Here is a 23,673-nt window from a genome sequence, read left to right as displayed (position 1 = left end):
ATCCTTCTATTGATCTCTATAATACATGGTTTAAGAACCCAGAGAAGAGAAAGTCAACCCGATTCATTCTTCATTTTTCTCCTCTTTTAAAAGAGCATCCCAATCACCCTTAAACGCCAAATGCCCAATACTCTCCGTTCGTACATCCCAGACATCCTCACTACTCGGCCCCGTCTTGTACTTGACGGCCTTTTTCCGGTAATGGTCGCGAATCATCCGCTTACGCTCTTCCTCGGGATACGTGCGCGCCTTCATGCACAGCCAGAAATTCTGCCAGTGCTCGCTGCACGACCGCAGCTCGCCGTACCGGTACACGTTCACCCATTGCCCGCCAAACGATTGGCAGAAGAAGGCATAATCAAATGCGGAGCGGCAGGACATGTCGTCAGGATAGAGCGATTCGAAGGAGATATCGTAAGGTTTTCGATCATGCTCGTTAGGTTCGGGCTTGTTCTTGGTGGTTGTGATTGGCGTTGTTTGTGACGGCTGTGATGATGAGGAGGAGGAAGGGTTGTTTTCGGCCTCGAGACTGGCCAGCATTGCGCGGAATTCTGCCTCGGCGCGTTCATCGCGGCTGAGGGTTTTGTTGTTGGAGAGGTCTTCTTGATCGGTTGGTGTGGATGGTGGTGGTTGTTCTTGGGGTTTTGGTAAGTCTGACGGTTGTTGCTGCGCTTGGGAGCGCGATAACCACCACCAGCCCATGGTCAATTCTTGATTCCGATCTTCTTGCGTTGGGCGTCGTGACCGAGTGAGTACTACTATCGTCTGCGTGGATGGATGCTCCAGATGGGCAAGTTGAGTCTTCTGATTACGTAACCAACCGTGATCTTATCTGATGATTGGCTTATCGCGTTATCGCGTCATCGAAGCAACGCAGTGAGAGAGCTCCAGACACGTCGGAGCAATGTTCGCATCGAAGCTACGAAAATGATGCGCCGTGCGCTCTTTTCCTGCGCACGAGGCTCGGAAGGGCGGATCCCCCCGATGTTTTCCGCCCAACGACGACATGCATCCTTCACCCATGGTTTCCAAGGTCACATCCGACTGCAGCCCAACGAGGGCGCGCTGTTCATCAACAGTGAGTTGAGGTTGAGGGCAGTCGAGACGAGGTGCCCTCGTTGGTTGACGCAAGGCGGCTAGACACGCTTCCTCTACGTCTGCAATGGCTCTTCCGCCTGCCCTTCATCGATCCTGAGCGGTATATCGAGAAACTTCTTCGGCGGATCAATAAGCCCGAATACGCGGCCGCAGATCCGCGCGCCGTCGCCGAACGTGCCATTCCGCAAAATCTCGGCATCAGTATCCGGTCGGTGGTGCCGCGATTTAATGAGGGTGGTTTATTCGTGACCTACCTGCGCCCGCCAGAGGTCTCCGACGCGGACGTCGAGCGCGCCGTCGTCGAGCATTTGACGGAACACCCCATCCGGCCGTGGTTCAACCCCGGGGATGAAGTCGGCGTCGGCCGCGTGCTGGGTGTGCCCTGGATCGAGGATCTGTATCTCTTCCCGAGCTCCAAGATCAAGGTCGAGTTCCTGCCGGCGGAACCCGGCGCTGCGCCCAATGCCGCGGAGCTGAACCAAGAGGCGCTATTCTCGATATTTCGCCGGTATGGCAAAATCAAGGAGATTGAAATCGTCCAGCCGACGGATAAGACGGTGCCCAAGTATGCCTGGGTGCAGTTTGTCCGGGCCAAGAGTGCCATTCTGGCAAGGAGCTGTGTGCATGGGCTGAAGACATCCGGAGATCGTAAGGCCATACTGAAGATTACGTACCAGCCGCGCGTCAAGGGGAGATGGATTCGCGACTGGATGTTTAACCACCCCCGGATTGTGATTCCGGCGCTGGCGGCGCTGCTGGCGTCCATCACAGTGGTGGTGTTTGACCCCATTCGGACATTTTGTATCAAAGTTAAGATCAATTATCTGCTCAATTCCGAGAGTGGAGGCCCGTGGGAATGGGTGCGCAGGCTGGTGAAAAAGGCCAACATCCTGTCGTTGCACCCCTACCGGAAAACCGAGAGCAGCATGCTGGCCGCAATCTGGGACGATCGCAAGGCGGACATTGAGCAGATCCACGCCTGGATGATGGACAATACCAGCACGTTCATCGTGGTGCAGGGCCCGCACGGCTCTGGAAAGCGGGAACTGGTCATGGATCATGCCCTGAAGAACCACAAGTACAAAGTCCTGATCGACTGCAAGCCGATCCAGGACGCGCGCGGCGACGCGGCCACCATCTCCGCGGCGGCGGTGCAGGTGGGCTACCGGCCCGTGTTCTCGTGGTTGAACAGCCTGAGCAGCTTCATCGACATGGCGTCGCAGGGCGTCATCGGCACCAAGGCCGGGTTCTCGGAGACGCTCGATGCGCAGCTGAGCAAGATCTGGGCCAGCACGGCGCGCGCGCTCAAACAACTTGCGCTCGAAGCCAAGCAGTCGGATGAAAAGGACTCGCAGCTGTCCGACGCGCAGTATCTCGAATCGCATCCGGATCGGCGGCCCGTCGTGATCATTGACAATTTCCTCTACCGGCAGACCAGCGAGACGAGCCTCGTCTACGTTAAACTGGCCGAATGGGCGGCGGCCTTGGTGACCGAGGACATTGCCCATGTGATTTTCCTGACGCCCGAGCCGTCCTTTGCTCGGTCATTGAGCCGGGCGTTGCCGAATCAAGTGTTTCGGACGATCTCTCTGGGTGATTGCTCGTTGGAGGTGGGCAAGAAGTTTGTCATGCGGTTCCTGCAGGGCCGCGGCAGCGCCGAGGAGGACCATAACATCCCGCCGCCGGACGTCCCGCAGGGGCTGGATGATCTGGAAGAATGCATTGCTACGCTGGGCGGGCGTTTGACAGATCTAGAATTTATGGCGCATCGGATCAAAGCGGGCGAGACGCCGAAAAGTAAGTCTAATCCGCCAGCCTTTTTTTTAAGGGAGACTCTGATAGATGATTTTTTTTTTCTCGCTAATCCTCCAGACGCCGTCAACCTCATCATCGAACAAGCCGCCACCGAAATCCTCAAATTCTACCTCCTCGAAGTCGACACCAGCAAGCGCCACTGGACGCGCGAACAGGCATGGTACCTCATCAAGCAACTCGCATCTTCCTCCGACGGCACCGTCCCTTACAACCGGATCCTCCTCTCCGACCTGTACAAAGACCACGGCGAGGAGACCCTCCAAGCCCTGGAACAAGCCGAGCTCATCGCCGTCAGATCCGTCAATGGCCGCCCCACGACCATCCGTCCCGGCCGGCCCGTTTACCACGCGGCGTTCCGCCGATTAACAGCGGACCGCGCTTTAGGTGCCCGGTTGGACCTTGCCACCTACGCGCTGCTGATCAATCACGAGAATGCAAAAGTGGGCAAGTACGAAGCGGAACTGCAGCTGTTGGGGAATCTGCAGCGGCCCGTGCGGGAGTTGGGGATGCGGTATCAATGGTTGGCGGAGAAGGTGCAGCACGCGCAAGCGAGGATTGAAGGCTATGAGAGGGATAGTAAGAGGTTGAGTCGGGTGTTGCAGACGGAGGAGTGACTAATTTTCCCATCTCCATTGGATTTACGTTGTACCTGATTCTCTCGAAGAATGTGATGATGATGATGACTTGCCCTTGCCCTCGGATGACAAAATCTGGTTCAAAGGGCACGTGACTAGGGCCGAAACCCTAACCTATGCTCCAGGCGCCCATAGACTTTCAGACTTTCAGAGTTGGTGGATGCAACTCGGCACTTCCTCTTTGACGAATCGTCAGTGTACAACAGCCCGTTTCTGATCAGCTCTGCGTGAAGTGAGAGAGAAGGGGAAATTTGAGAAAATTTACAGCTGATGCTCCCAATGACAAACGGAGGAACACAGCTGGGGACGCCGCCCAGGCAGCGACAGTTGGCAAGAGGAACGATGGGGCTATACGTGGGAAAGAGATGATCAACATCCACAAAAGCAAGCGAGCAGGCAGGGCCGGCGGGCTGTGCGGAGAAGGTCGACGCAGCGGGGGGCGCTGCTGCGGTGCTGGATTGCCTTTAACTGTGGTTTTATTTATCTGATGGCTCGATTTGTTCGTTATTATCATTGATTACATCTGCACCGACAAGAGTTTTTTGATATTGAAGACCAATGAGGCCTGTGGATGTCCATCCCCAATGCACGGCGCAAAAGATTTTCTTGTATTCCATCGTTCGGTGTTGATGGTATGCATCTCTGCTGCTCTCGACCTGGAGAAAGAAGCTTTGAGGGCGTTGGGGCATCAGAGTTCATCGCTTATTCTACCTAGGATGACTATCCTGCAGTTATCGAACGAAGTGTTTCAGGCCAGTATAGTATCTCTTTTCTCTGTTGGCAATCCTGAAAAATAAACGCCGCCTTCTCAAACAAATCCGATTGCTTCTGCCTCCTCATTTGTCTAAGACTTCCCAAGAACGTCGCGCAGGATTTCGGCACTGGTGAGGGTGTCTGAGATGGTCAGACCCAATAACTTTTTTTTTCTTGTTTCTCCAATCGTCGATGCATCGTCTCCGTGTCTCAATACTGGCCCAGAATCCCGAAGGCGGGCGCTACTTTATGAAGGTCGACCACCATATCCCCGCCAGTAAGTCTCCTAGCGTGTCGGAGGCAGTCCATCCATCCCCCTTCGTTGTCATAAACTCGGGAAATGGGAAAAACCTCTTCAAAGTGTCGGATCACTTTGGCTGTTAACCCTGCAGGTTTCCCTTGCTTGTCCAGTCAGTTCAACATTGCAAGTTGAAAATACGTTCAAACTCCTCTCTCTCACTAGTTATTCGTCCATTTCTTTTTCATTCCTGCAAGCCCTCTCTAGTATGCCGTCTTCCACATGACTGGAGGCAGGAGAGTATAGCCGTGACAGTCGACTCGGAGGATCGACCCATTCCGGTACACTTTTTTTTTTTTTTTTCTTCTTCAATCCCTATGATAGGTTTTGTCCGTAGAGGTTTTTTTTCATTTGTCGGTAGGGAGTTGCTGCTCAACTGAAACCTCTTGACCGCGCTGATGACAGTAATTACCTAATCTTTGCCAAAAACGGCAAGGCTCGGTTCGTTTCAGGGCATGCGCGCGACGCCGACAGCCGCGCGTCACCGTCACCAGTTCATACTGGGGAAAACTGTTGCAAGAAGGTGTCCCATGATCGACTCTCGACCAACGAGATTTGTGTTCCTTTCAAAAGGTACGGCAAAATGAATGCGCCTTGCAGCTGGCTTATGTCGATCATCACCAGTGGAGATGTCGCCGGAGAGGTTGTCAGCCAACTTCCTGATAGATACAGTAGATCATTCGTTATCGGCCAAGTAGTTACAAGGGTGTACCGAGATCGTGCTTGGCCTTTTTCCCTGTTACTGTACGGAGTACATGTAGTAATGTTCCTCAGCCCTCGATCGACATATGGTAATGGCTATCCCCTCGACATTGATCAGGCAAACTGCGGGCTACGCTCTGGAGGACAAGGCCATGCTTTTCAACGCGTTGGCAATCGATGCTGGGGAATCTTCGATGGCGACAACATCATCTGCCCCAGGCCCGACTCAATGTTCAGAATACTGCATCTGGCGGCGTTCCGGAAACTGCTCTCGACCGTCCTCGGATTAGAACTCTAAGAAAGTACTCGTACTGGCATGAGATGTGGCGCCAGCAACTCTCGGAGCCTCGAGTGCTCTGGCATCGGAGTACTCCCATCTCATCTCATACTTCAATTGTTAAGTCCGGAGCTGTAAGTTAAGGTTTTCTGTTTTTGATACTTAACTGCGCTATTCTAGATAGAGTTAATCGTATTTCGTAGTAATCTTTCCATATCAGGACTAGTTGGTCTGGGTGATACCCGGACAAGCTGAGCGCTCGATTTGGAGCTCGCTGAAAGTCGAGATGGACGAACAAGCCTCGAAGTAACGAACGCTGTCATGTAGATGATCAATACTTCCTCTCAGTCAGTCATTGATTTTGTTTATTATTATACTGTCAATTTATCGAATCCAGATATCTCGTGGCTCGATCCGGTTGTTATATTGCTCCCTTGAAGGGGCGTTACTACGTCCAAGATTCCCCCCCTAGGCTTCGAGCAAGTCGAGGCATGAGCGAATCGATCGGAGATTGAGTCGAATATGGATCCCTCCACGCTGATACAACCTCCCCAAGACATCGCACAGTCCTATCGATGGCAAATCCTCGTCGCCGTTTTACTTTTCTCATGTCTTGCAACCCGCCTCGTCACGGGCCTGCAGAGTCGCGATGGGCCGCAGCGACGGGCTCGAAAGCTGCCGTATTGGGTACCGGGACTCGGGCATTTGGTGTCAATCTATCGGGGCCATCGCTCGTTTCTGATCGCTGCGAGGTGTGTCTGTCCTTCTGGGGCTTCATGCATTGGAACCATACTGATGGCTTCTGAAGGAAAACGATTGGTGACCCTATCGTGGCGGTGCAGATCGGTTGGAAGACGCACCATGTCGTGTACTCACCGGCGCTGCAGCGCGAAGTGCTGTCGCACGGTCAGACCACCGCGGAGCCGTTCCTGGAGACGCTGATGGAGAACGTGATGGCGGACAATGGATTATACCGATCCCTAAGCCGGGAAGCCCGCAAGGCGCTGGCGGCGTCGCTGGAGCTCTTTACGGACGAGACGAAACTCGGGGAACTGACGAACTTTGTGACTCGATTTCTGAAACGCGAAACCGCCAATTTTGTCACCTTCAATCACAGCATCGTGGACCAGACCGCGTGGGAGCGCGGGGCTGCTGTGAAAGTAATCGACGATGACCAAGGCACGTCCACGTGCGAGGCGAAGCTGTTTGCGCTGGTGCGCAACTTTACCGCGCATATGACAACATACGCTCTCATGGGTGAGGCGTTTGTCGAGTTCCATCCGGGCCTGCAGGAGGATCTATGGGCGTGGCACCGCGCGTCTACGGCGCTGCTATTTGGCGCGCCCAAGTGGCTACCCTCGCCGGGTATCTCGGCGGCGTATGCGGGCCGGCAGCGGGTCCAGCAGCTCATGGCCCTACTCGAGGCGTCGTTTGCTGCCATCGAGGACGGAAACGAGCGCTCCGTCCCCATCGACTTCCGGGACCTCGACGACGTGTCCGCGGTGATACAGGCGCGCATGCGCGCAGCTCGGCAGCAGCTTCCAGGCAACAGCACGAACAACAGCATTGACACCGTAACAGTGACCAAGCGTGCCAAGCTCAACTCCGCCGTACTATGGGCTGCGACGGCCGATGCGCCGCTGCTCGTCTTCTGGATGCTCTATCATATCTACTCTGACCCGAAGCTTCTGCAGGCTGTCCGCGACGAGATTTCCCCCTTTGCACGCGCGTCGAGACTCAGCCAGAAGGAGACGGGCCTGCCCTTCGCGGAGCCGCCGCGCCTGGAGCTCGATATGCAGAGCCTCCTGCAGGACTGCCCGTTGCTCCGTGCAGTGTACATCGAAATTACTCGCCTCTACGTCCACGCCGTGGCAACCCGCACCGTCACCGGCAACGACGGCCTCACTTTAACCGACCCAGAGAACGAACAGAAGAAATTCCGCTTCCGCCCGGGTGACCGCCTCACCGTATCCGCGGGCGCGCACCACATGGACCCGTCTTTTTTCCGGGACCCGGAAACCTTCTCCGCAGATCGATTCCTCGAGGATAAAGAGGGAAATGAGAAGAAGTCCGTGACGTGGCGCACCGTCCTTCCGTTCGGCATCGACAAGGACGTGCTGGGAAAAACGACGCGCGAGTTCACTGAAAGACAGGTTCTGGCCACGACGGCAGCGATTCTGGCGATGTGGACGGTCGAGCCGGTGTCGGGATCGTGGCCTGTCGCAGTGAAGCGGTGTTTGGGAAGTGGGACATATTATCCTGCCAAGGATATCAAGGTTCGATTACAGCAGAGGGTTTGATTTGACATGCGCTTGTATTCTTTTGCATCTAAAATGTCTTGATCTTTTTGTGTGTACGGAGTTGGATGTGTGAGATTATCTTCATTGTGCAAATACAACACAGCAGCAAGCCTATTCTTGCCCCATTGACCAAGCTCAGCACTGGGAAAAGAACCAGGAATCTAGTCTCTACAATCACAAATCTACATGGCCCAGGTCTAGAATGTATACAATCGAAATTACCTCCCGACGATGGCCCGCTGTCTTCCTAGCCACCCTCGCTGCGAATCTCCCGCACGATTCGCCGGATGTCGATACCGCGAGACCGTCACGTTGCTGTTCTGCAAGCGCCCCTGGAGACTGTACCATGCTGAGCTGACCAGTTCGATCTCGCGGGCTTGTAGCTGGATGATCTTCAGTAGTTCGATCTGGGACCGACGTCAGCATATATATATGCATGTCGCAAGAGGAAATCTGGTATTACCTCGCGCTCCTTGGGAACGGTTTCTTCCTCGGCTCCCTCCTCAAAGTGCTTGATTCGGTCTTGCAGCGATTTGATCAGTTCGTTTTGCTTCTCGATGTGCTAGTCCCGAGAGTTGTTAGTGACCGCCTTCGGTGTGAACGGGAAAAAGAGAAGGGCGTACCTCTGCCCGCGCAGCCAGCGTATCGGCATTCTTCTTCGTTACGTCGGCAAAATGCTTGAGCAGCTCCAGCCCGGACCGCTCCGGAGCATCTGGGTTCTCCGCATTCTCGCGTGCCGCAAACTCAGCGAGAAGCTGCTGCATCTCCCGAAGCATATCCTGGTCCTCTGCACGGATCTCGCCCTGCTTCTTGTCGAGCAGGTTGCGCAGTTCGTCGCGCTCCGCACACACCTCGCGTGCCAGCGTCTGCGACGCGTCCGCTTCGGCTTGCAGGTGGTGGATGCGCTGCGTCAGTGCATCCCATTCCGCGCGATGTTGGTTGATTTCAGCTGAGTGGCTTTCTTGAATCTGTCTGAGGATCTCAGCTTGTTCTTTGTTGACGAGGGAGACTAGAAACGCGGTTTGTCAGTCTCAATCGGTTTCATGAACTCGAGGATAGCTAAGCTAAACGTACGCTCCGCTTTGGCATCGTCCAATTGACGTTTGCTCGTGTCAAGGGCGTCCTCCGCGTCAGCCAGCTTCTGCCGGATCTCCGCGTACTGCTCGTAGAGCTTCCAGTACTCCTCGCTAGGAAATCGGTAAGCATATTGCGTAGATACGTTACAGGCAAATTTCCCACCTCTGCCCTGACTTTTCCTGCGCAAGCTGCGCTGTCGCGACAAAATTCTCCGAGTAGCCCTCGAAACGCGCCCGCGGCTGCAAGCTACGTTAGCCCAAGCATGCTATGCCGTGCAACAAGACTTACCGTGGCTTCGGCATTGTCCTCCTTGTTGGCGGATGAGGCTTTGAGTCTTTCTATCTCTTTCTTCAGCTCCTCGTTTTCGGCTTTCCTGCGCAAATCAGCTGCTGCCGCGCACCGAGTTCAATCCTTTTTTTTTTTTCACTCACAGATGGTTCTCCCTCGCGCCAATGTCTTCTAAATCTTTGTGCAGGGTGGCCTGCGGCGTCGTCGTGCCAGGGGTCAACGACGGACTCCCTGGCGAACCCTCGAGCTCGCGAATCCGCTCCCGCAGCTCGCTGATGAGCGCCTCGTCGCGTTCGTGCTGCTCCTCTGCGCTCTCGAGGCGCTCCGTCAAAGCATGGTTGTTGAACTCCAGCTGCTTCTTGAGGTTCTGAATCTCGTGCCGGTCTTGCTCAATCCGCGGAAGCAGGCGGCGATACTCCTCAAGTTCAATGTCTCGCTCGGCGGAGCGCTGCTGGTTCAGATCGGCTTCCTTGAGCTGCTGCTGCAAATCCTTGACCTGGTTTTTCAGCGCCTGATTCTCCTTCTCAAAGTCCTGGATAGCCTGCAGCTTCTGCCGGTACTTCTCAGCCATGTTGGCCTTGCGCATCAGCTGCTCCCGCTCATTTTTGAGCTCATCGTAGTCATCCTGCAGCTTCTGGTATCGCTGCTGCTTGACGCGCATCGACTCGAGGGACATGCGCAGGCTGTCGATCTCATCCTGCGCCGCGGCCAGGCGCGCCTCCTGGCTGGCAATAAGCTCCTCCTGCTGGCGCGCCTTGGTCTCGAGCGCCTTGGCGCCAAATCCGACGTCCCCCTTGCCGGACTTCAACGTCACCAGCCGGTCCTCCGTCGACGCGAGTCGGCTCTGCAGCGTGTCGTTGTTCTCCTGCAGCCGTGCCAGCCGGTTGTGCAGGTCCTCGATCGCCTTCTCCATTTCCTTCTTCTCGGCCACGAGCCGATCGTTCTCCGCCAGCACCTTGCCAACGCGCTCCTCAAACTGGAGCTCCGGATCGACTGCAACGTCGCGTTTCTTACCATCGCGTTCGTCCTCGTCGCCAGTGGTGAGTGGGTCCTCGTGCTGCGAGTTGTGTGCCTGCTGGATAATATCCTTCAACCCTTCCTGCGTTGACGTGCTCAGCTCCTGCAATGTCTTGACATAGGTCTCGGCATTCGGCGACGAGATGGCGGCTATCAAAATCAGCTTCAACAGCTTGTTCGTCTCCCGGAGCGAGCGGGATTCGGCAATCGCCTTGAGATCCGGTGACGGATCCAGGCCCGGAGGAACCTCGTCGTCATTCTGGACTCTGATATACGCAATCAGGAGTTTATGGAGATGCTTCAGGTTCTGCCATCGGGCGACCCAATGATCGGATGGGTTGCGCTCGGGAAGCTCGTCGAGAAAGTGCTGCGGGTCAATGTCTTGGAGGATCTCCCATAGAATGATTCCGTCGACCAATTCGTCCGTGCTGCGGATCGTCTTGCCGAGGGCAAAGCTGTTGATCCATTCAAGCAGGACCTTCGCGACAGCGTGTTCAGATGTCATGGTTGTTGGCCAGGGGGATCACTACCGGTATTAAGCAGATGGGGAAGACGCGTCGGAGAAGTGGGTGGGATTATCACGGCAAATGGCGCATCCTGAACAGAACCGGACATTGGGACAGGATCCTTGACCTGATTACAGGAGCAGTGGTTATGTTCCACTGCGTGTTTGGGGTCGATCGTGTTGCTGGTTGTTCATATCTATCGGAGGAAGAGTTTAACCGGTTCAACCCGCTTGAAAGGCTTCATGGGTTTAAGTTACCAGTTAGGTTAGGTATCAACGAGTAGGAAATACGGAATACTCCATAGTACGAATGAGTTACGTGTTAATAACTAACTCTGACTCCTGTGAGAAATTCCAGAAACTCTGTAAGACAGTGAGAGTACTCGATCAATGACCAAGCTAAATACCAATGTTGGAAATCTTAGATTAAAATCCTCGCGTTTTGAAATCTCAGGATTGGATTGTTAGTCAATTCTTAGCCACATGTAATACGGAGTACTGTACGAGGTCTCCATCAAAAGTTCTGTCACCCCTTCCGGCCAATGTCTTGGCACGTAATTCATATTATGTAATTATAAGTAGCTAGCCTATTAAGGAAGGTACCGAGTCCAAGCATTCGTACCAGGTACTTCTACGATCTCTACGTGACACGGATTATTCTGCTTGTGGGTTAGGTTACCCTATAAAAACCATGAAAAGTAATCTTCATGCTTAGTAGTGAACTTGCTGTTTTGTTTACTGATGATCTTGGTTCGTTGCTAAATGTCTACTTGCAGTAATATTTATGTTGTCAAGGTACCTGGTACCTGGAGCAAGTACGAATATTGTGTACTTCCCTAAATGGATAGGTGTTCTTGTATATTACAAGCCTATTACAAAATTACACGACCAAGGGGGTGACAAAACTTTTGATGGAGACCTCGTACTCCGTATGTAATTTGGTGATTTTACGAGATTCCGTGGACAAAGAGTTTCCACGCACATGGCTGAAACAAAGTTGGTCAAGGTTATCAACAAACATGGCTGTATGACATTGAGAACTGGCACTTTGTAGCTTTGGTTAACGACAGTATAGACCCTAGCAGCGGCATCTGGCGCGCTGACTCACCGCTCACTGATGCGAGACTTCCGCCATGGTACCACACAATGACCTTACTGCTAGGGTCCTCCATATGCGTACGGTAGCTTAAGCATCCAGTCGCCTACTTCTCCTTCTACTCATGAGGCCCGAGGTCTGCCCCGGTTCTTGCCGCCACCCATCACGGTGCTGCCGCCAGTGCGTTCTTTGAGTCTTTCCAGTCATACTAAGTTGATGAGTGGTTGGGGATCATGAAGGAAGGATTCCCAGCTTCAATGGATGGGAAAGAGTCGAATGGGATCCAATTTGCGAAGGAGTGACCTTGCTATCCTGCTTCCTTTACGGACAATGATGATAAAATTGGTGAAAGGTCCTGAGAAAGAACTTATGACTCCGCTGCACTGTATCTTGCACGGAGACCAGCAACCGAGTAGAGATACAGCTGTCCCTGGCCGGAAGAGTGAGGCGGATGTCAATGCACTAGAGACAACGCGGTACCTGGATTCTAAGCACATCGTTGTGTTTCCTGACCAAACAGCAACGAAGGTTTCACCCTAACTGACCCTTAAAGTATCCAATACACAGAGCTCTGTCTCCTGCGCGCACAGAGCAGTGGTGTTCAAGCAGGTGCATAGTAACCGGCTAGGCAAGAGCAAGAGAGGAGAAGATCTAAAATGAAACCCAAAAAGTAGGTTTATGTACCTGTCCGGACAGCACCGATGGTTAGTCGTCAAGGAGACTGGGCAGCCCTAAAATATTTGGAGCGGAAGTTCTCAGCTGGGACAAGCTCCCATCTGTCATGCGCTTGCTAGACAGTATGACTATAAGAATAGAGGAGGACGAAGAATGCAAGATCCCCGACGTCCGTCAGAGAGGACTATTTACGATCAAGAAATCTATATACACTGACGGCAGGAGCCAGTACTATAGGTCTTGTTATCAGTCACTAGTCAGGCCCACTAGGCCAGCATGCCTGTCATATTTTACGGCTGCATGAAGTGCATGAAAGCCGAGAAAACATTGACTCTCCAGGGAGATAGTGTCAGTGATTGAGATAATGCTCGGGCGACGAAATCACCTTTTGTGATTACCTAGGACTTATCTCCCAGGAGTGAAAGGTGGCTCATGTGGTGGCGTAATCATGCATTGAGGGCTTACAGCACACCGTGGACCCTAACCGGGCGCCTCCATATAATTCATACAAATAAATTTGTACTCTGTGCTAAGTGCATGACATGACTGGCTGCACAGACAGTTAGGGGTAGCCATGGTTGGGTTATTAGTTGATCAGGGTTTGATGACCATAGGGTTAGGGTTTAGCCAGGCTCTGCGAAGCAAGCAAAGGACACATTAAACGATCGATTATTACCTCTATCAGATGAATCGGGCTGCCTGAAGTATGTAGCTTTCAGGATCCCACACTTCATAGAAAAATTATTTTGGGTGCACACTAGGGGAAAACTTTCCACTTATTTCCATTAGTTATATTCATTTTCTTTATGAAAACATCGGCATCCGAGTATGTCACGGAGAAGTAGGTACGATATACATTCGGTCCCTCAAAGTCTCTAAACCATCAAGTACTATCCGGTTACTACATGCAGTTGTTTTTTGCCGTCAGAATCATCAGGAATCAAGACTGCTATCCTCAAAACTCTCGCATCTCAATCGCAGCACCCCGCATGGAGACTGTGTCCTCCGGCACCGGACTCATCGACCCTGCTGTCGATGCTGTGGAGGACTTTTCGAGGCTGAAATCCCGCTCTGAGCCCTTGCCCGTCACTCCGAGACCATCTCCTTCTTCTCTTTCGCCATGCTGCTGCGGACCCTGCTGCTGCTGTTGCTGCTGCTGCTCTTGGGCGGCAATCTCCCGCTCATGCAAGGCCCGCACGATGAGGCAGATGATGAGCATCGCAGCCGACATGCCGCTGACGGTGACGTAGCCCTTGAAGTACCGCGGGGCATCGACTTGTTGCCATACGAGTAGCGGCAGCCAAATCTGGACGATATACGCGAATTCATTCATGGCGCCGATGGCGATGGCGCGTTCTTCGCTGTCCCCGGAGCAGATTTCGTTGGCCCAGCTGGAGGTATGTCTGGTTAGCTGCGGAGATTCTTAAAGTGAGACATTAGGTGCGTACGTCATGATAAGCCCGCCGACTCCGTACGATGCCCCGGCTCCGATCAGGCAGGTCCATTTCCACCATGTGGGAATATCCCACACAGCGAGGGAGATGTAACAGATCAGGTTGACGACCTGTCCTCATTAGCAAACAGTACTCACTGCGAGGTGAATGACGTACTCCGGCAATGATCACAAATGGCCATCGTTTGCCTCGTAGAACAGTATCCGACATCCCTATGCAGTGTCAGCGACATCCAACAAATTAAACCAAGGTAAATAGCCTACAGGAAAAAATGATGATCGCCAGGAGCTGCACCGCAGGCGTCGTGGTGGAATAATGATTGATCTGCGCAATGGTATATTTGGGATCAGTTGAATGGCGGAGGTATCTATGTACTCGTCAATGCCAACTGTCCTGCCATGAAAAACGACGGTGCATGCATACTGTTGGAAAATAGGTTGGCCAAAAGTGATGCCATTATTGAATGTCCTGTCGCTTGTCAATGCCGTGCCGCAATGTCTCGGCGGAGAGAGGCACACATATAGAGAATCGTGACCAGATACACATGCCACGACGAGAAAATACGCTTGAGCTTGGCCTTGGAGTATTTATTGCGAGGCTGGCGGCGTTCGAGTTCCATTCTGCGTATTGCGAGCGCGATTTCCTGGTCCATTTCAACATCTGAGAGAAGACGAGTGGCATAAGGTGACGCACCTTTGGGGTAAGATACCACGACTTCGTGATTTCAGGAACGTCGGGCAGCATAAAGTAGCCCGCAAGGGCAACGAGAAGGGCAATCGTCCCGTTGATCAAGAACGACCTGCGGTGGTCAGCAGGTTCTTATTCCTGGTTTTGAGAGGATAGTCGGAACCAGAATCGCACCACTGCCAGCCATTGTACCCTCCTATTCCACCCAGATGATGGACGCCGGCCATTATATACCCCGACACCATCTGTCCCACTGCGCTGGAGATCTGAAAGACGCATCCGCGCTTCCCAAGTTCGTCCCGGCGGTACCAGGAGCCCAGGACATGTTGGATTCCGGGATAGTATCCGCTTTCTGCGAGGCCTGGTGGTCGATATCATCAGATCATTTCTCCCGACAATCTTTTGTCCGTAGGGAGACTCACCAACAAAGAAGCGGATGACGTAGAATTGATGCGCTGCGTTGCATTTCGACAGGGACAAAATAAGAATTGACCAAAAGACCTTTTTTCAGGGCTTTAATTTCGTATCCACTCTCGTGGAAGTCAAAGCAGGCATACCTCCAGACTCGGAATCCAATATCGCGGCCTTGTTCGGGTTAAAATGATGTTGCTCGGGATCTGGCCGATCATGTATCCCACCGCCCAAGCGGTCTGCATATAATTAAGTTGGTTTTGGTAGAGACGAAGGTCCTCCTTCCTGGAGCTTCTGTTAGTGTCTTATTGTTTCAGTGGACGGGGACAGACGCAAACAAACATCCCAGACACAAAAGCGTTGAGGATGTTGTACTGATCCACGCTTTTGAGGAAGTATCCTGAGTGCGTCAGACATGTCCATGTTTGAATGACCCGAACCAATACCTACCAATGGACCCAAAGCACAAAATCCCAGCATCCAGTTTGCCCACAAGCCTTCGCTCCTCAGGTGGCTTGTCGAACGCATCCCAGATGTAGCTGAGAAGGCGCGGTTTACCAAGGTCGCGCCGAACAGGCAGATCATCTCCCTGACGCTTTGAAGAGCACTCTGAGTCCTCCATTGCTGCTAGATAAAGCGTATTTCAGAGACGAGAAGGCCTGAAACCAGACGGGTGGACTGAGAAAACCAGCAGGGAGTGGCCAGAGAGACAGGTATATCACAGGAATATCCCAACTTCCTCGTGATTTCGGGCCCAAAGTCCCAAACTGACTTACTCACATGCGGATTTGTCCAAATGCATTGGAATGAGCTCTACAATCCTGTTTCTTGAGCCCGGAGGTCAGTCGACGCCCCTTGGCCAGATATACCACGCGCCCTCAAGGTACCACCACTCCATATTCAGTATGAATACCGGCCTGCATATCAAAACCAGATTATATCAAAGCCAGGTTCGTAAGATGTGGTACAGGGCCCGAGCGGTCGGACCACGGCCGAGGCATGACAGGTCCGTCCTTTTGACCGCGGAAGGACGAAACCGTAGTTCCTGGGTGATTGTATCAAGTGAGGTGCCACGAACATTCCGGCAACAAATGAGGCAATAGACGGGCATTCCAATGGGTGTAATAGTTTCTCGAAGAAGGCTAGGCTGCCGTCAAACTTCCTCGTTTTACTTTTTGTTCTTCCTCTGCTCAAGTTTAGGCCTGTAGTGAGAAATCCACCATGATGTCGTATAGTCCGGAGCCAAAATTTAGGGCTGAATGACTCCCGGCCTGTAGAGAACGTTTCAGATCTTCATGGATATCTCCAACGATAACAACAAGCTCACCGTATCCATTGATTCGGTTTTGCCCTGGCACTTGATATGAGGTGCTTGTCCTCCGGAATACTCATTGATTTGGCGATTTGGTCAAGTCACATTCCTCGGACCCAGCCACCAAGAAAATCTTCATTCAAAATCCGTCAACCTTCACAAGTCGATATTCTTTTTCTTTTATTATCACGCAATCTCAACGAACACATAACGAACACATGTGTTCGGTTCCATGCTGTACTACTCAGACTTCTCAGTAGCACTGGCCTTGCGATTGATATTGAGCCCCGTTCAACGGATCCATGCGATCCGCACGACCGGCACGGAGCTTTGCATAAATGATGCGATCTGTGCAACAACTTGTAAACGATAAATAGTTTACCTGGTACCAAGGATATTGGGGCACGGGTGACTGCGTTCGATGATGCGAGATCTCGAGCGAGTTGCGAACTCATACCAGATTCCGACTCGACCCTTTGTCAATACTCTGGTGGCTCCAGAGGGGAAATGTTATGCATTGTGAGGTCCAAGCCAGTTCTGTAGCTGGCCCGCATGGCGACTGTCGCGGCTTCTCGATGCACCATATGCGGTCAAGACGGGAGGCGAACGCGTCACGGACGGGAAGCCGCCAACCAGACATTCTTTGTTGTAAGAGGATGAGGGTACCGGCATCGAATCAATTGAATTGTTCAAGTCGTATACATATGGACAAGGTACTAAAGCAAGTCTATTTTCAATCCCAACCTGAACATGTGACATATCTACAGTTTCGCCGCTCGCAAGCTGCCCAAGTTCGATGGCCCGTCGTAAATTTGCTGCTCGACAATTCGCGTATTGATCTACTGATGTTAGCGCTCCCGTGTTTGGCTCAGTGGTCTTTGCACCTACATGCTGCGGTCCGAGATCTTCCACCTTCCCAACTCCCAACAACTGCATGCACGTTCGAGTTTCCTCCGCGAGGACTACCCGGGTCAGCTATTGTCTCCTGAGATTGAAAAGTGAAGTACTCACTTTGTAGCGTTCGCTTGACGCCCTCCACTCCACCAGCGCCCAGACCCCAGAGCGCCGGGCGGCCGATGCCAACGCCGCGAGCTCCCAAGCAGAGTGCTTTCACCACGTCGGTGCCTCGACGGATGCCGCCATCAACCCAAACTTCGAGCTTGTCAAAGACTTCTGGGCAGTATTTCCGGATCTCCAGTAGGGTATGCACGGCAGGAGGAGCGGTATCGAGCGCACGTCCTCCATGATTCGAGAGGATGATACCTTTGATCTGTGGGGTGAACTGCGACGCGATGTAGGCATCCTCGTGCGTCTGTAGACCCTTGAGGATAATAGGTAGTTTGGTGTGCTTCGCAAGCCAAGGCAGCGTGTCCTTCCAGGTCAGACGAGACTCGGTGCCGGCAAAGAGCTGCACGCCAACGCCGCCGCCGCCGGACTTGAGGGCCGGAGTACCGTCCGGCATCCGTTCTTCCTCGCTCCGGTCCTTCTTTGACTCCGCACTGGTGATGGGCAGCTTGGCGCCCGTACTATCGCTGCGCAGGTCATCCTCCCGCTTCCCCGGCACCGGCGCATCCAGCGTGAGCACGACAAACTTGATGTTCGGCAACTTGTTGATCCGAGCAAGCATGTTCTCACTTTTTTCCCGATCAACCTGGACGTAGAGCTGCCAGCCAAATACTTGGTCTGGTGCTGCGTTCTCGACGATCTGCTCTGGGGTCATGGAGGCATTGTTCGAGATCACCTGCACGGCGCCGAAGCTGCGGCAAGCCTCTGCAATGCCGGCCTCGCCGGACGGATGGGCCAGGCGCGCCATGGCCGCTGGCGACACGTAGATCGGCAAGCCCACTTTATGCCCAACGAGGGTCGTCGACAAATCGCATTTGCTGACGTCGATGAAGATGCGCGGTCGGAGAAGGATGGACCGGTAGACCTCGTTGTTCAGACGCTTGCTGATGAGATCGTCGGACGCGGAGTAGTAGTACGCCCAGCACTTTCGGCTGACTTGCTTGGTAGCCACCTGCTCGATCTCGTCCATGTTCAGCAGGGTCTCCATCGGCGGGGGTCCCTCGGTTTCCTCCGCGGATTGTTGCGCGTCGGCGGCCGGCTTGGGCAGCGTGTCCGGATTTACTGTTCCCAGACATGCTTCTGGTTTGAGATTCTCTTCGAGCGTGCCTGGAGGGTGGATTGGGTCATATTCTTCAGTCGCATCTTTCCCGGCGAGCCTGAGGATCGACTTTACACCGCCGGGGTGGCTTGACAAGAAGTCGGTGACCTGGACGATCAGTAATGCCCATGTACATACGGACTATCAACGGCATACATCGTAGACCTTGCCGTAGAGGATCACCCAGCAGCTTTCCGGGGTATTGTGTTTGGCGACTGGACATGTCAGCGCATTCCATGAGAGAATTACGACGGGGCGTCTCACCTTCGGCGGCATCAAATACTCTAGACATGGCTGCAGACGAAGTTGCAGGGAAAAACAACAGCTGGAGAGGACCAGCTTATGTGGAACGTGAACCCTTTCAATGCTTCAAGCGGAGAACGATAGATCCATCGGCATTTGAGCCGAAGAGCGGTCAATAGCCGACGGAGGTGTCCGATAACCCACTGTTTCGGAGTCCGCTTGGTTGTGTATACGTAATGAAACGATACCGTACGGAGGTACTCCTTACCAGAGTGGACGTGATGGTGAAGATTGATGTCTGCACTCTGAACAAAGGATGATGGTTGCAAGTTCTCTTTTTACTCCAAGATCGCTGGACTCTCCCATTTAAATACTGCAGAGATATCAGTCTCTTTCACTCTTTCCCCTACCACTAGTGGCAAGTGTTGTCCAATACCTACAGTCCTTTTTGTCATACTCGTAAAGATGGTCACTGCCGGTATTACCCGTTTCTTGTACGAGAAGTCTTGCTGGGGGGTGTGCAATAACAATCCAACGGAAAGCATCGGAATAACGTCAATCTCTCGGAAATTCATGAAATCGCGATGAGAGCGATATGTTCCAATCGAAGGATCTTTGGTTGATAGATTCAAGTCCACGATTCGAGTGCTAGATTCATCGCCCTTTGAAATTCCTCCCATTGATTCACTGCAACCCTCCCATCTTTCCATCTTTTTTACAGACTTGCCTCGTAGCATCATGTTCAGTGTACGACCACCACCGCCCCGTCGCGCTCCCCAGCTAACGGAATCCAGTGGCTCACCAGTGATCGCGCTCGCTATCGCCTCCGCGCCCGCTCCGTTGTGCTCTCGTCGGACGAGATCATCGAGGTGCGCGCCGCCCAGCGCACGTTCGAAGGCGCCTACGTGCGAACCGCGCTGTCGCAGTTCTCCTTTGCGCTCATCGTCCTCAAAGTCTTCACCGCCGAATTCTACAGCATTGGTGCCCTGTTCGCGATCTACGGTACCGGTGTGCTCTTCATCAGTCTCTACCGCCGACACCAAGGAAATCGCCAATTCTTCTCCGAGGTGGGCGAAGATGGCCTCCATCGCCGCAAGTTTCGGACCAGTGGCAACGCGGTGGTCATTTTAACGGCTCTCAGTGTGGCAGCCTACGTCGGTCTGATTGTGCTGACGCTGAACCTGGCCCAGTGATGGGGGCAGCACCTGCAAGATGCACAGTTGCACACCCCCTTGCGGTGATCGACCGCTCTGTTCGGAGCGCCAAGCCTGCCAGCGGATAGCTCGAGTCCGGACTCCGATGAGTTAACAAGCCCCCCCAAAAGAACAGTTGGGCGGAATTAGAGCCGAGAAGCATCGTTGCAGGCCAAGCCAAATCCATTTTTCCTTCGCCTGGGAATGGGCGGCTTTGATGTGGCCACTCTGGTCATTGTCTCATAGCTCATGCTGGGACTCGTAGCTGGGGCTGGAGGCTGAGAGCTCAAGGTTGCTTAGGCTGCCCTGGTTGAGACTGCCATCCCCAGTCTCATGACCTTCCTTTGGGCATTAATATCGTCATGAAGAAATAACTAGGAACCAAATGGTGACTTATTTCAACCAGAATAGAGCTCGTTTTGCAAGGTCTGCGGATATCTATCATTCCTTTCTTCGCACTGAGTTCGTCTTCATGGCCACTGGACAATCAATCTATCAGTGACGATGAGTGACTTCATCTGTCGACCCCTCCTCCACACGCCAGCTCTTCTTTGATCGCCCCCAACAGATTTAGATCTCTTGGTCAACAAGACAAAAAAAAAAACCTTACTGCGTTCGATCCCCTGGGCGGGTTTGTTCAGCCCCAGTATGTACTATGATTTGTCGGTCCCGCATGCTTTGACTCATCTAATGACGTCGGGTCTCGGCCGGCACCTTGCTTCAGTCATCCTCCTTTTGCTAACCTTTCTTTACTGAATTTCTTCATTCAAGCTGTAAGCGAGTTAATTCGAACTCTTTGCGATCATTTACTGTCTACTGTTGGGCGTTCGGCAGCTCTGCGCTGCTTGACGCAGCTTCAGAGAAAGGTAAAAGGAAAAACAAACTAATCTAAGAAAAGCAAGCTTCCGATCAGCCATGAGTATCGCTCCCTCGCGCTCCCCAGCTCAACCACGAGACAACAACGGCGCATCCGCCAATGGACACCCGCCGTCCAAGACGGTCGTGGGCCGAGCCCTGGGTAGCGAATTGAATGAGGTGAAGAAATCGACGGCGCGACTGCCGTCCAAAGATGGCGTCGGCATCGCGTTGACAGATACGCCGCTGTCGACGGCGCCAAGCTCGCCGCAAATGTGAGTCTATCGACCGTATCTTTCTGATGGATTGGCGGGATGGTTGACGGGACGGGGAATAGCCAGCCGCAGGCCCCGAGCTCGCACCCGGCGGCAACACCCAAGCCGCGGGCGACGACGCTTGATATTCCAGGCTTGACAAAGTCCAAGGTCTCGCCGGACGGACGTATTCCTGAGCGCGATCTCGGCTCGAAGCTGGTCATCGTCATGGTTGGGCTGCCGGCGCGCGGCAAGAGCTACATTACTAAGAAGCTAGCCCGATATCTGAACTGGCTGCAGCACAACACCAAGATTTTCAACGTCGGGGAGCGCCGACGTCTGCTCGCTGGCGGCTCACCGTCGTCGCCAGAGATGGCCCGCGCAAAATCACGCACACAGAGCTCAATTGACCAGGCGCTGGTGGACTCGGTCCGTCGCATGAGCGTCAACCGGGGAAGCACATGGTCCCCCGTGTCGTCGCCGCCGGACAATGGCGATACCCTGCCACCGCCGGCAGTCCCGACGGAGATTTTAGTGAATGGGGAGCGTCTGGAGTCTGGGTTGGATAAGAGCGATCTTTCATCACACCACAACAATACCAACGGGATTTCACAACCCAATGAAGACGCAGTGGCGTCGCCGGAGTTTATGGACCACTCGGCGAGCTTTTTCGATCCGAAGAACCAGCGCGCCGTGCAACTGCGGGAGCAGGTGGCGCTGGCAACGCTGGACGAGCTGCTGGACTACATTCTGGAGCAGGGCGGCAGCGTAGGGATCCTCGATGCGACCAACAGCACACTTGAACGCCGCAAGGCGATCATGGACCGCATTCGGCAACGCGCTGGCCCGGAACTCGGGGTGATGTTTCTCGAGAGCCGCTGCATGGACCCAGTGCTGCTGGAGTCGAATATGCGGCTGAAGCTGTCCGGGCCGGATTACAAAGACAAAGACCCGGCGAAGGCTCTGGAGGACTTCAAGCGGCGAGTGGCGCTGTACGAGAAGTCGTACGTACCGCTGGGGGAGTACGAGGAGCAAAACAACATTTCCTATGTGCAAATGATCGACGTGGGGCGCAAGGTGGTCGCGCACCAGACCAACGGCTTCCTGTCGTCGCAGGTGGTGTACTACCTGCTCAATTTCAACCTGTCGCCGCGACAGATCTGGATCACACGGCACGGCGAGAGCATCGACAACCAGCTGGGACGGATCGGAGGCGACAGCGAGCTGAGCGAGAATGGGCACCGGTACGCGCGGGCGCTGGCACGGTTCATCGACACGCAGCGACAGAAATGGGAAGCATACCAACTCGAGAAAGCCATGACAAGCCACTTCCCGCCACAACCCGGCGACAGTACGCCGCCAAACCCTGCGTACGGCCGGGGATCGGACCGGCCACGCAACTTTTGCGTGTGGTCATCGATGATGAAGCGCGCGATTCAAACGACGGCGCACTTCAACGAGGACGACTACGACATCAAACAGATGCGGATGCTGGACGAGCTGTACGCGGGCAAGATGGAGGGCATGACGTATGAGGAGATCCGCGAGACGTTCCCCGAGGAGTACGAGATTCGCCGGCGGGAAAAGCTTGCCTACCGCTACCCGGGCCCAGGTGGCGAAGGGTATCTCGACGTGATCAACCGGTTACGCGCCGTCATCATCGAGGTCGAGCGCATGACCGACCATGTCTGCATTGTCACGCATCGTTCCGTGGCCCGCGTCCTCCTCGCATACTTCCTCGGCCTGCCCCGCGATGAAGTCGCCGGATTAGATGTCCCCCTCGGCGTGCTTTACATGCTCGAGCCAAAGCCGTACGGCGTTGACTTCAAGGTGTACCGGTACAATGCACAGACGGATTGGTTCGACTATCTGCCGAATTTCGAGCTGAGGCAGTCGAGTAACATCTAACCTTCCATGCTTTTCTGTTTTGGAATTGGCCTTTTGGGAGTTTGGGGTGGACTTGTATTATATAGTTATGGGGCATATTTGGCCGGTTGGAGTTGACATGATTTTTGCTTTGCATGTATTGATTGCAACATCTCTATGTGGTGACACCAGTTCTAGAATGTAGTCCTAATAATAGTTAATACTGGCTGCCAGTACTCCTAGCCTAGGATCTAGGCCAAAGACTCCATTTTAACAAGCCACTCTCAGTGCACCTTATATATACCATAACGGTCTACTCTGTTCATCGTGGCATCAACGAGGGTTTCTCCACATTGTTTCCAGGACAGGCTGCAGCGCAAAGTCCGCAAACACATCCAAGTTTGATCTACTGCTGTCCAACTAAATCCGAAGTTCGACGTTGGAGGATACAACTCAAGGCGGAAAAGAAGCAACATATCGAAGAAGAGATGATGCTCGTGAGCGATGAGCAACTTGGAAGACAAGGAGAGGGAATGCTGCGGGCGAAAAAAAGGACCTGCTACACCAGAAAAATGGAGAGCGAAAAAGGCGGACATGTTACATACGTGAGGAATGTGAACGATTGCGAGAGACAAAGGTGCGGCTCCAAAAGAAAACAGGAGCTACTGCGGGCATTACAGGAGAAGCTGGAACATAAG

The 23,673-nt window shown here is 53.5% G+C and overlaps 8 protein-coding genes across 8 annotated transcripts; 4 read left to right on the top strand and 4 right to left on the bottom strand.

Moving 5' to 3' along the window:
• Positions 1-63: 63 nt before the first annotated feature.
• Positions 64-702, bottom strand: VTN31DRAFT_2310 (uncharacterized protein; the record flags this gene model as incomplete). The annotated part of the gene is made up of 1 exon (XM_069402465.1): positions 64-702. The coding sequence occupies one exon, from the start codon at positions 700-702 to the stop codon at positions 64-66; it is 639 nt and encodes a 212-aa protein (XP_069257406.1).
• A 225-nt stretch (positions 703-927) lies between these two features.
• VTN31DRAFT_2309 (uncharacterized protein) lies at positions 928-3,527 on the top strand (the record flags this gene model as incomplete). Its single annotated transcript, XM_069402463.1, has 3 exons — positions 928-1,078; positions 1,141-2,895; positions 2,971-3,527. The coding sequence occupies 3 exons, from the start codon at positions 928-930 to the stop codon at positions 3,525-3,527; spliced, it is 2,463 nt and encodes an 820-aa protein (XP_069257405.1).
• A 2,573-nt stretch (positions 3,528-6,100) lies between these two features.
• Positions 6,101-7,878, top strand: VTN31DRAFT_2308 (uncharacterized protein; the record flags this gene model as incomplete). The annotated part of the gene is made up of 2 exons (XM_069402462.1): positions 6,101-6,330; positions 6,387-7,878. The coding sequence occupies 2 exons, from the start codon at positions 6,101-6,103 to the stop codon at positions 7,876-7,878; spliced, it is 1,722 nt and encodes a 573-aa protein (XP_069257404.1).
• A 218-nt stretch (positions 7,879-8,096) lies between these two features.
• VTN31DRAFT_2307 (uncharacterized protein) lies at positions 8,097-10,765 on the bottom strand (the record flags this gene model as incomplete). Its single annotated transcript, XM_069402461.1, has 7 exons — positions 8,097-8,285; positions 8,342-8,440; positions 8,502-8,887; positions 8,953-9,065; positions 9,118-9,194; positions 9,244-9,328; positions 9,387-10,765. 7 exons carry the CDS (start codon positions 10,763-10,765, stop codon positions 8,097-8,099), a joined length of 2,328 nt encoding a protein of 775 aa, XP_069257403.1.
• Positions 10,766-13,491: 2,726 nt separating this feature from the next.
• On the bottom strand, positions 13,492-14,200 carry VTN31DRAFT_2306 (uncharacterized protein; the record flags this gene model as incomplete). Its single annotated transcript, XM_069402460.1, has 3 exons — positions 13,492-13,927; positions 13,985-14,100; positions 14,147-14,200. The coding sequence occupies 3 exons, from the start codon at positions 14,198-14,200 to the stop codon at positions 13,492-13,494; spliced, it is 606 nt and encodes a 201-aa protein (XP_069257402.1).
• A 2,961-nt stretch (positions 14,201-17,161) lies between these two features.
• On the bottom strand, positions 17,162-18,856 carry VTN31DRAFT_2305 (uncharacterized protein; the record flags this gene model as incomplete). Its single annotated transcript, XM_069402459.1, has 5 exons — positions 17,162-17,239; positions 17,289-17,362; positions 17,412-18,672; positions 18,721-18,779; positions 18,829-18,856. The coding sequence occupies 5 exons, from the start codon at positions 18,854-18,856 to the stop codon at positions 17,162-17,164; spliced, it is 1,500 nt and encodes a 499-aa protein (XP_069257401.1).
• A 689-nt stretch (positions 18,857-19,545) lies between these two features.
• VTN31DRAFT_2304 (uncharacterized protein) lies at positions 19,546-20,000 on the top strand (the record flags this gene model as incomplete). The annotated part of the gene is made up of 2 exons (XM_069402458.1): positions 19,546-19,554; positions 19,602-20,000. The coding sequence occupies 2 exons, from the start codon at positions 19,546-19,548 to the stop codon at positions 19,998-20,000; spliced, it is 408 nt and encodes a 135-aa protein (XP_069257400.1).
• A 915-nt stretch (positions 20,001-20,915) lies between these two features.
• VTN31DRAFT_2303 (uncharacterized protein) lies at positions 20,916-23,017 on the top strand (the record flags this gene model as incomplete). The annotated part of the gene is made up of 2 exons (XM_069402457.1): positions 20,916-21,130; positions 21,193-23,017. 2 exons carry the CDS (start codon positions 20,916-20,918, stop codon positions 23,015-23,017), a joined length of 2,040 nt encoding a protein of 679 aa, XP_069257399.1.
• Between the last annotated feature and the right edge of the window lie 656 nt (positions 23,018-23,673).

This window comes from Thermomyces dupontii (genome assembly GCF_041956625.1).
Source record: "Thermomyces dupontii strain NRRL 2155 unplaced genomic scaffold VTN31scaffold_11, whole genome shotgun sequence".
Taxonomy (NCBI): Eukaryota; Fungi; Ascomycota; class Eurotiomycetes; order Eurotiales; family Trichocomaceae; genus Thermomyces; species Thermomyces dupontii.
This window is presented reverse-complemented; position numbering and strand designations above follow the sequence as displayed.